This window comes from Meleagris gallopavo, chromosome 22 (assembly GCF_000146605.3).
Source record: "Meleagris gallopavo isolate NT-WF06-2002-E0010 breed Aviagen turkey brand Nicholas breeding stock chromosome 22, Turkey_5.1, whole genome shotgun sequence".
Classification (NCBI taxonomy): domain Eukaryota; kingdom Metazoa; phylum Chordata; class Aves; order Galliformes; family Phasianidae; genus Meleagris; species Meleagris gallopavo.
Genome location: NC_015032.2, coordinates 2,955,357 through 2,967,112, shown reverse-complemented (window position 1 = coordinate 2,967,112; position 11,756 = coordinate 2,955,357). Strand labels below are relative to the sequence as shown.

Sequence of the window (11,756 nt, the reverse complement as noted above, 5' to 3'; positions counted from 1 at the left end):
TTTCGCGGCGCTCACGAGGCCGGGAGCCGTTCGAGGCAGCCCTGGGGCGGCGCCCGTCCGTGTGAGCCCGCTCAGGTTTAGCAGAGGTGATCAGAGAAACGTCCCCGGTGCTTCAGAAGAAGACGTAATATCGATGGTGTTATTTTTAGTTCTTAATTATTCGTATTTGGGAGTAGAGATGAGTTTAGGGAGGACTGTAGAGAGAAAGAAGGTGACTTCACGCTGTCCCCAACATATAAGAAGGTTGGGTACTAACCCAGAGCTGACAACTTTAGGCCTTATTTGAGGTATGTATAATCAGATATTAATTGGAACGATAGAAAGTCAGTGAGATGCGGTGAGACTGTGTTAGCATGTAGGGCAAACATGTATCTCGTGCAGCCACTGCAGTATAAATTAGTTACTTAGTTAAATTCCTTGCTAACAGTTAAAATAACTTTTCTTGTGGTAGGAAGAAAAACTGTATATCATGCAGCATTATAAAACCTACATTCCTACAAAAGAATTGGTAAAGTTGTGGAGCAGTGGTGGCTGTAGGAATATCTGTCTTCACATATGCACTGCTGCACGACCTCAGTCAGAAATTGTAATGCTCGTATTTAAAGAGAAGCTTTTGTTTGAGAGTAGTATGGAGATGCATACTGGTCTAGAAAAGGAAAAAAGGAATGTGAATGCTTTCCTTCACTCTTGATATTAAAAACCTACAAAAATATAGATTACGTAACACTTGGTTTATTAAATTGGTACCAATGGAGTAGTAGACTCCTTGCACAGATGGGCCTGGTGCAGTTTTCTCAACCTCATTATGTCAGTACTGCATGTTCTGATCTCTGCTATTTTGATGTTGAGTCCTTTTTTTTTGTAAGCAGACCTTTGCTGGTGTGCAGCTTTTTATGCTGTATGTGAATAAACCCCGATGAGGAGGAGTTAAGTAAATAATTATTTGAATGATGGGATGAAAAGCCAGTGCTGCAGTCTGTCTGGTGTCCTCATAAATCCCAGCAGGGCTGGGCCCTATTTTAGTGTTTTTTATATAGCCACACTTTTTGCTCCATGCTGTAATAGAAATGTTTTTCAGACTGTTATTAACAAAAGTGACTTCCCAAAAGTGACATTAGTTTGTCATTAATTTTATGCCTGGGGGGGAGATCTTTTGGGATAACTCGCTATTTCCACTTGGAGTCTGGCCAAAAGCACTCATTGGAACCACAAGGTGTTACCATGTAAGTATGCTGTACTTTGGAACCGCGTGCTTGTCTCCACCTGCAGCTATCCTGTGTCAAGTGCCATAGGTATGTAGCAGTGCAATGCTTTTCAGCCTCAAGTTCCTCATCAAAAGTCAGTAGGGACAGCAAGGCTGCGGTCACTAAATTTAAGTTGTCCACACAATATCAGCTTCCATCCGTGCTCTTTTTACTTCTGATAGAAAAATCCCACGGTTATTTGCAGAGACTGAAAGCCCTGTGTATCATTTTTCCAAAATGATGTTGGTCACTTCTAGGGAGAAACAATTAATGGTGGCAGAAAGTGGCCTGAGCAAATTGAGGCATGGCTTTATAGAATGTTAATGTTACCTTAGCATTTGCAGGATGATTAGCACTGAAGGCCGGGATGTATTTCTAACCAGCAGGTACAGAGGAGGTTGGTGCTGTGTGCTACACAAGGTCAGCGAGAATATCACAGCTGTGAAACCATTTTCTTTTTCCTTCCTTAAGTATTTTACTGAAGTTTTGTTGTAGCCAAGCTGAGGGTAGCTGTAGAAGAACTCAGTGTTCTGATCGTAGCAGACGTCCATTTTCTGATCAGTTTTTAACAATAGATGGTTGCCTTGGAGGGAACTGAAATAGAGAGGCAAAAATAATGAAGTGAAATGCCCGAGATAAAGCAAAGAAGGTTCCTTGCACTCCATTTAAAGAGGGCCAACTCCTTTCCTGTAGAAGATACTGCCAGTGATGCCTGCTTGATGGTGACTGCCATCAGCATCACACAGGTTCTGCCAGCATTGTAGCTCTAGTGTCAGCATGTGTGCCCCTGAATTACGGCTTTGCCATTTGTGTTAGAAATAACTCAAAAGCTTGTGGTCTCAATAATTACAGAAGTAGAATGTGAAATGTGGATATAGAATGGAACGTACCTCACAGACATGTTTAATTTTGTAAATTGCCTATCCACAAACCTGTAAGGTATGTTCACATGTTGGTAGCTGAACCACAAGAGCTATAGCACATTTCTGCTTTTCCTGTTATAATTTGAACGGATCTCCACAGTTTGTGACCAAGAAATGATTGTGTCACGTTTCACTGAATCTGATTTTACACTCATTTCTCACAGTGAAACGTTAGTCTGTTAAATTGCGTCTCTACTTGACTCATTAGTGATGGGGTTGTCAAACCAGTAGTTGCACCAGTTTTATAATGAGGTGGAAGTGTTTGTTTGACAGCCTCTAATAGTTGCTGTGAGGAGAAAAAACAGTACACAGCAATCAATGATTTAATTAGCATCAGAAGAACAGGCAGACTTCAGGCCAGCATCAGCTTATTAGTATTGTCTTGTCAGTTCAATATGTTACATAAGCCAGATTATTTTCAGTGTCATTTTTCATCTAGTTCCTACAGACTTTAAACACAGTTACTTCTGATCTGTTTTGGCTTTGTCCTAAAACAGTCCATTGAGCCTGGAAGCAGCGAAGGCCACAAAGCAGGTGTTGTAACTGCTGGGCAGCACGATGCAGTGCTCCTCAAGCACTTGCACTCTTCTGAAGAACGCTACCTACGTGGTTTGCTCTTCAGCTGTTATTGACATGTAAACTCCAATGCTGTGCATCACTCTTCTCTTGAAAGCTCTGGGTGTACTGACTTCAGGTGCTGTGCCCAGGATGGGCACGCCTTCCCCTCCTTACTGCCTCTTGCACTGAAAGCAGCCAAGCGTTTATAAACCTCCTGACCTCTACCTTAGGTATTTTGTAATTGTAGCAGCTCTCACCTACGCAGCTGTCAAACTTTTTGTGGGGAGGGAAGTAAGCAGCTGGAACTTTCTCCAATCAATTCGTGCCATCCCGTGCAGGTTGGAAGAGCTTAGGCTGTATGAGGGAGAGGTGGTTTTTGTCTCTTTGAGTGCGGGGGATCGGAGTGCTTTGAGTTGCTGGCTGCTTGTACTGATGGCTGCAGCTGCTGGCTAGTAGTGGCATTCCTTACTGTAAGTGGTGTCCAGCCACTTCTTTCCGGGCTGCTGAGTTGTCGTCTGACAGATTCTTAAGAAGGCAATCTTAAGAATTTTCATTGTATTAACAAATCTGAGAATCTTCTGCTTAGAACAGGCAACTTTTGCAACTCCTCCATGGCTGTGATCTGCACGTCTTCCCTCCTTCTTCCATCTTCCCTCTTTCCCTTTTGCCGACATGGCATGGCTTCATTAGCACCAGAGTAGATCATTCCTGTTGGCCTTCTGTTTGTCACCTCTGTGTGTCTGGCTCCTAGCTGCAGGTAACCTTTGTTAGCTGGCTTCTGTTTGTGGCCTAGGACTTTTTTTAGCTCTAGGCTTTGCTTGTTTCAGACTGTGGCACACTGATCCGTTGTTAGCGTGGCTTCCATCTCCTTTATGGGAGGGACTAGTTATAAGTGATACTTGCCTCTGCCTTTTCAAACATCACTCCTTTCCTTGTATCTTTTTTTCCTTCTGGCAAACACCTCCCTCTTTTGGAGCTCAAGCCAACATAGCTCTGCAAAGCTCTTCTTCAGGCTTCTAGTAAGGTAAGCAATGGAGAATAAAATGGTGTTCTTTACACAGCACCCTGTGACTGAAGTAATGGTAGGCTTACTGGCTGGTTGCAGACATCTTGGTGTGGGCAATGATTGTCTTGCTGCATTTAAGTTCTGCTAACTCCATTTTATGGAAGAGTACTTTGTAGTTTCATGGCAAACACACTAAGAGTACAGATATTAAGATAAATTGGCAGTTCAAACCCCCGTATAATGAATTCTTAATTTAAGCCAGTGAAGTTCTGAGGAGCTCCATCTTCAGTAATGAGTTTGAGTTGCATTTAAGATGTGCATGAATTTATGCTACTGAAGAAAGTTATTTGAGAAACAGCGTTGTAATGCTCTGTGCTAATGCTTTGGCTCTATAGCTGATGTGTTAAAGTGGGTTCTGGAGCTCTTTTATCCACTAGCACTTTGTCCTTGCAGTTCCCTCTGATTTCCTTAGCACGTCCTTACATGAGCCCACTGGCTGCCACAAACTGACTTGCAACCAAAGATAAATATGTCAGCTAGCTTGATAAAACAAACTCTTCAGCATTTCAAAACTAAACTATATTCTGTTTGTAAACAGAATTCTGGACCAGTGACTTGTGTGCATGTCAGACCACTATTGGCACAATGCAGGTCAAAGATCATACTGGCTTTTCAGTGGCAAAATGTGAACTGGTGTTGCTTGCCTCGGGGCTTCAGCATGCAGGCTTTTTCTAATGTATAATTGTGTTCCCTGAAAGGAAGAGAAGATGATGGCAGTAAAACTCCTTCTAGAAGCTGTGCAGACTGAGGAAGCTGGAAGTGTTTTGTTTAGATGTCCTGTTATTTAAAGTTGGCATGAAAAGCATCTTCAAGTGTGCTCTGTTCATGGATGAAGAAAAGGCCTTACTTCCCACGTGAAGCACATAATCAAACACAGTGCTGAGTTCAGGGAATGGTTTTGGAAGTTGCACCATCTGGGTGCAGTTGTAGATGTGGTAGATCCTCTCAGTGGTAAAGAGTCTGATTTCCTCACTATGTATGTGTGTATATACACCAGTGTGTTGTCAGCCCTTTAAATAGGGCTGCAGTCTCTTGCCTAATTAATACAAGCCTGTGAAAGCCAATTAGGAATTCCACAGAGTCACAGAATCGTAGGGGTTGGAAGGGACCTTCAGAGATCATCGAGTCCAACCCCCTGCCAAAGCAGGTTCCCTGCACCAGGTTGCACAATTTATTGTTCTCATTCATTTTTTCCTGTTCCTTTAGAGTTGTTTCTAAGCTGTTTCGGTCTAGGACTGAAAATTTCTGGTTGCAGACATCTTGGTTTAGACATTGAGAGCCCTGATTGGCTTGAAGCAGCAAGAAAGGAATCTTAGTGCTCAGTGCTATCAAACACGACCATTCTGGGCCTGTCAGGAAGTGCAGATTTAAGTCTGTGGGTAAATGTTACTGATAAATCTGCACACCTGAGAGTTTGTGAGGCATTGAGGTCCTCTGCATGGAGACTCATCTTGTTTTCCTCCAAACTGGGGCCCAGCCGGTGGAATACAAGGTTAGCTAAATTTTAGCCAAGTTAACTGTATGTTGCCGCTGTCTTGCAGGAACAAGCAGCACTCGGTCTGCTTACTGACAAGTTCTTTACTAGCTTCATTTTTCTTTGCTGAAGCTCTTCAGGACACAGTGGTCGTGTGCTGTGTTTTTCTTGGTGCAGGTTAGCTGAAGCCACCAGGAATGATAAACAAGTTGTTTCCACACGAGCCATTGGTTTTGCAGCAGTTATGCAGGCCACATCCCATTCATTGCTGTGAACGTCAGTGTTACTTAAGGATCTTAGAAGCCTGAATCTGCAGCCACTCTAGGTGTGTAGGATTGCCCATTTTAGACATGTTTCTATCTATCAAGAATAACTTTCTGGTAGAGCAGTGTCAGTGTATTTTCTGTGGTTGCTGAAGCTGTGTCTGTAGTAGGTGTGGTACATTCCCACAGAAACAGCTCCTGCAGCGAGCAGAAATACCTGGTGCCAGGAGGAGCGAGCTGTCCTGTGGGTCTGTGCTCTGAAACAGTTGCTGTTGAAGACCAGTGCACAACCAATACAAACAGAGGCTCTGCTGATGCCTGCATTAGAGCGTGAGGTGTGCCCCAGGCTGACCTATGGCCGGTGTGGGAAAGAGGAGAGACTTACGCAGGGAACATACTGATGTGCCTACCTTTGTGCTCATTTCATTCCTCACTGAAGTATGAGGAATAATGGTTATGTGCTTTCAGGGTTGTAATTACACATAATTCCTTCGTGTAAATTGTTATTTCTTTTTTTTTTTTTTTACAAAAAGAAACACATCTACTGGAGTGGGTAATCTTGCCACCTTTTAGTGACTGTGAGTTGTCCTTCACCCATCAGCATTAACTTTTGCTATACAGATGACCTAAAAGTATTTTTCTGTTTTTATTCCCCGCTAATTGCAGGATAGCCATGGATAAGAGTGAGTTAGTACAGAAAGCCAAACTGGCTGAGCAGGCCGAGCGTTACGATGACATGGCTGCTGCTATGAAGGCTGTCACTGAGCAAGGACATGAACTGTCCAATGAAGAAAGGAATCTCCTCTCAGTTGCCTACAAGAACGTGGTCGGTGCCCGCCGCTCATCTTGGCGTGTGATTTCCAGCATTGAACAGAAAACAGAGAGGAATGAGAAAAAACAGCAGATGGGAAGAGAATATCGTGAGAAAATTGAGGCTGAATTGCAAGATATCTGCAATGATGTTCTGGTAATAATCCAACAGCAAAAATAACAGTAGCTAGTACTGCAGTATTCTTCAGAGAGCCTTAAGGAGTCTTCTTAGGGTTATAGATGCTGCATCACCATAGCAGGGAAACGGGTATGCTTAACCACAGGTTTAAGTCCAGTTCTAGCTCCTGAGAAGTCTAGTTTGTTTCTAAAGGAATTTTTTGGATTCTTACGTGTTTTAAAAATAGCATTTTGTTTAAATAGAAATGAACAAGGCAGAGTTGAAGACTGCCTAACTGCTGGCCAGTGCTCAGTGTGAACGTGAGTTTAGCAATAGCATAAATCCTGATAAAAAGCTTGCTGTTTGCTGAAATGGTTTTGTTAATGAATGCTGACTTCCTGAGGATTGTTCAGTACCTTTTAGGGGGTGGAAAAGGTCTGCGCTTCCCCAAAATTAGTTCTGTTGTTTCTTTCTCTTAAACGAGAGGGATCCTTTATATTGCTGTTTGTTTTGCTACAGATCTGCCCTCAGGAACAGATGGTATTCTCAGTCTTTTCACCTCTTTCTGAATGTGCATGTGCTGTCTACTGTTCAGGTTTTCAGCTGGAGCTGCAGGTAGAATTATTTGTTACAGATTCACTGATGTGCACAGAGTTGAAGCTTGTGGTGGGAAAAGTGACTGCATTTGTGCTAATGGCAAGCTGCTGCTCTTCATTAGCCTGCTTGTGGGTGTAGGTTTGCTCCAGTGTATTTCTAGGAAAATATTTGCAGTACTAAGCTCTGATAGCCATTAGGTTCTGCAGGAGTGATTCTCAGTAGCTTCAGCAGAGCAGATTTTCTGAGGGTGAGGATCCAAGTGGTTTCTTTTTTCCTTTCTGAGTTCAGGGAGCGTCACAGTGACTGACACACAAATACACATGTTAATGTTCTAAGTTTGTGTTTACCGTTGCGATGGAGGCTCTGTTTCAGACATTATTTTTATGACTTGGGAAAAAAACAAGTTTCCTTTCTCAGGAACTCCTGGATAAATACCTGATTGTCAATGCCACGCAGCCGGAAAGCAAGGTCTTCTATTTGAAAATGAAAGGCGATTACTACAGATACCTGTCAGAGGTGGCATCTGGGGACAATAAGCAAAGTAGGTAGAGATGAAAGCTCTCATTCTACTGGGGACTGGGCAGAATAAAGTGAGGGAACACTTCTCATTTTTTCCTTTTTCTTTCTTTTTTGCTCGTGCTGTATAGTTTTGAAGATGAGTGCAGTGCAGGTCACTTTTAGAGAAACAAGTTTCTGTGAAATTAATAGAAGCAATTAACCAATCACATCAGTCAAATTCTGCATGCAACCCCCAACCTCTATGATTTTTAAATTTATTTGGCAGTGTGAAATTGTTTATCTGGTGTGTGGAGGAGGAGAGCTGATTTTTTTTTTTTTCCATGAAAAATGCTTTGTTGCTATCATCTTTTGTTTCAACTATGCATTTATCTCACAATTCTTCAATGTTTGCAAGCTTTCTGCTTGCAGAGATGTGGGACGTTGGGTTACTGAGTCTTAAGCCAGATAATCTTGTGAAATGTTAAAGCAGCACTGAATTATGCCCGAATTCTTGGTGGGTGTCTGGTCTGGTCCACAACTGTAAGCTTAGTTTGACACCATTCTTGAATGTATTGTTACCCATTAGGCAGGGAAGGGACTGTTTGCTTTCTTCTGAAAGGCCACACTGAGGTACTGAGTACATGACCTGCCTGGGGAAAGTATCCTTCTCAGGAGAGTTTAAGTACATCGATTAGATAAACCCCTTTCCCCCCATACTGTATTGTCTAGATTTATTAGAATTTAAATACTACAGCCCAAACCTTTATCTGAACAAATATTTCAGCCTTAGTAGTTGAGCCAGAGGCTGTTCCCTCTGAAATCATTGAAAGAACCTTGAGTGCCTTTGTGGTTTTATAAATACCTAGTGGCGTAAATAGTCTAGACTAAGAATGCAAGTACCACAAAGAACAGTGATGTACTGTACATTAATATGCTTGTAATTGCTTCTTGCAGCAACGGTAGCAAACTCTCAGCAAGCTTACCAGGAGGCATTTGAAATTAGCAAGAAAGAGATGCAGCCAACGCACCCCATTCGACTTGGGTTGGCTCTCAATTTCTCTGTCTTCTATTATGAGATTCTCAATTCTCCTGAAAAAGCCTGTAATCTGGCCAAGACGGTAAGCAGATTGTTACCAGTTTGTGTGGGCTAAGGAGATAATTACACGGTTACAATAGCACCTTGTAGATGATTATGCTTTCTCAGATGAAATTCCTTAATTATGTTGTCATCTTTAAACTATAGTCATCTTGATGTGTTTTCAGGTAAGTTAACTTAGCTGGGCTAGCTTAGCCTTCAGTACAGCTAATTTGCTGGTGCAGTTGATCCAGCAGTAGGGGAGACCAAGTGATTCTTGTGTTCGCATAATTACCTGAAAATGTCCTTCTGTCAAGTTTGAAAACAGTTTAAAGTGAAATTGATTTAAATTTGAACACTTAGCTAATATGTGGAGCGTTGTCTTCTACAGGCATAGCTCAAAGTGCTGCCTTGTTTGCCTGCTCACCTCTCTCCAGAGACCAAAAAGAGCTTGTGTGATGGTTTGTACCAAACAAATAGGTTGTCACTGTCCGGTTTACTCTTCTCCCTAAAATAGGCTTAAAGCCTAAAGTGAAACACTTTTTTACATCTGGGAATGATAACTGGTAGTAACTTGAGTAATACAGCGTCGGCTGAGTCTTTGTGTTCTTGATATATATTTTAATATTTTGTAACAGGTACTAAAGTTTTTCTGTGCAAAATACTGCTGCTATTCCTGATTTTTATATATTTTTTTTTAGTTAATATGCTTACATCTGTTTGAAACCTGAATGAGAGAGCACTCTAATTGTGGCTCTCAGCTCTGACCTGCAGGGTGCGTTTTCGGGTGTAACAGGTGGATGGGCAGCATGGCTTTTAATCTCTGTTAAAACATACCTGCTGTGCTGTACTGTTTTGAAAAGAAATCCAAAACAAAGAACCCTACTCTAACCTCAAAAAAAAGACCCCAGCCCTTGACTTTCATTTTATTTCCTACTTATTTGTGTATATACAACAATATGTATAGTACCTTTCTCTTCTACTCTCACTTTAAACCACTGAGGCCTTCGTCTTTCCTTTAATTAAAAGTATTGCTATTAAGTTTTCCTCTTAGAGCTGACTTTCAGCTATGTGAGTCATTGTTCAATATAGCAGTGTGTGCTTACCTCTTCAGTACTTGGTGTTGGCCTTAATCTGGCCCCTCGTGGAGACTTCTCTTTTCCCACTGGTTGTTTAGCAATCTGGTGCTTACTCTGCTTTCCTTTTCTTGCTAGAAAAGAAAATATGGAAGCTTTGTTACAAATGTCTGTGATTTGTGTAGGCAGAAATGAGTTCAGAGAGCAGAGAGTGAAAGTGCTTTTTTTTCCTTGCGTGTTTTAGGCATTTGATGAAGCAATAGCAGAGCTGGACACGCTGAATGAAGAGTCTTACAAAGACAGCACTCTCATCATGCAGCTGCTTAGAGACAACCTCACTGTAAGTAGCACAGGGCGAACCGCTGCGTTCTGCGCTGCTGCTGCTTGAGGCAGCTGGACTCTAAGTAGGACGTAGCTGAAGATTCATGCAGTTCTGTGCCACTGAGAACACTTTTTGTGAAGCAGTAGGTCAGTGTCTCAACTGCAGTGCTTCTCGTAGCCAGACCAGTCAGACTTGCTTAGATCAGAGTCCACTTGTTAACCACTGCAACAAACAGCCTTTTTGTAATACAGAGTGCAGTGTGCCTGTTCTCAACAGCCAGACTGTCCTTGTGTTTGCCTTGAAAACAGTTTGCTTTTTACTTGTAATCCTCTACCCATTTTCTAGTTTGTCCTTTATCTTTACTATTAAATTCAGCTCTCGATTACTCTTAGCCGAGTGAATTGCACAGCTGCTAATTATGCTGTTTTCCCTTTACTTGCAGTCGTAATTAACTGTATGCTTTCAGCATGAATGTATTTGTATTTTCTTACAGCTATGGACGTCGGAAAACCAGGGAGATGAAGGTGATGCTGGGGAGGGAGAGAACTAATGGCTGTCACGCTTCACTATATGTTCAATGTCACCCTGTATCCTACACATATATCCCTTTGTGCGACAAGCAAAAAGAATAGTACATCGACTTTCACAACCTCAACGTAGCAAAAACTGTCTGTGGGGTAAAAACGGTTGGTTGGTGTTCTGTGTTCTTAAAACGGAGGTCGGTTATTACAATGGCATTCCGAATTTTCCTATTATGAACATTTACAGTTATGATTACCGTGTTTATATTTTTAACTGAACACTGTGATTATGGGTTTTGTGATTGCAATTGACTTTACAAAACTCTTATTGGTAGAAAAATAAACATCAATTATGTAACAGTGGAAAGTAAAATTTGGCACCGAAATAGTCGAAGTACAATTCTGTTGTAAAGTTGTACAGAAAGTTATAGAGATTCTATTGTGACACTGGGGCATGGAAGGAAAACAATCCGATGTATGGCATTCCAGTTAGTAACACACTGCTATGAGTTAGTTTAACAGGCACATGTAGACATTTTTAACCAAGTCTGAGGCACCGCTTTCAGTCAAAAGCTCACTTTGTCAATCCTATCTTTCTGAGGATCGGGTTTGTTTTGAGGAGGAGGGTAATGGGGGAGCTAGCAGCTTGATTTCCAAACTCTTTACACTGGCAAATAACTGGGATTTGACTTCTAAAATTGGTTTTGTGCTCATACAACATGCATGACTAAGCCCCTTCCCACAGCAATAACTTAATTATATCTTCGATATTCTTCAGTAGTGAGAATTCTTGGTTCACTATCATGGACTTGCAATAGCAGAAGATTCAATTTTTTGAATGGCCTTATTAGTTTGGATGATACCATGAAGTGATCTGCCACTTTTGCATTACTATACTCTTGGGTGAATAAAAACTCCATGGTATTCCCGTTTTGAATTTATCTCAAAAGCCTTTTAATTACTCCACCGAGCCTTCTTTAAGTTTGCTTTATAGAGGACTTTCTCCCATCCCACTCCGTTCATCCTTCACCCTTTTACCTGTTGAAACTCCACTGAAGCAATTTTAGACCCCGCACACACACATCATCCTGTGTTTGATTGTGGCTGATGTCAGTATGGCAGGTGAGACCTGAGGCTGCCAGAGGACAGGTTTCTGTCTCGGCTGCTTGAGAGCTGCCAGTGCTGTTGCAGTCTTCAGCTCATCTGCCTTT

At 41.9% G+C, this 11,756-nt stretch overlaps 1 protein-coding gene across 1 annotated transcript; it reads left to right on the top strand.

Annotated features, from left to right (window-relative positions):
- The first annotated feature begins 6,194 nt into the window (after positions 1–6,194).
- YWHAB (tyrosine 3-monooxygenase/tryptophan 5-monooxygenase activation protein beta) lies at positions 6,195–11,439 on the top strand. Its single transcript, XM_003211960.4, has 5 exons — positions 6,195–6,495; positions 7,471–7,594; positions 8,506–8,669; positions 9,947–10,042; positions 10,518–11,439. The coding sequence occupies exons 1-5, from the start codon at positions 6,202–6,204 to the stop codon at positions 10,572–10,574; spliced, it is 735 nt and encodes a 244-aa protein (XP_003212008.1). The 5' UTR covers positions 6,195–6,201; the 3' UTR covers positions 10,575–11,439.
- The last annotated feature ends 317 nt before the right edge of the window (positions 11,440–11,756 follow it).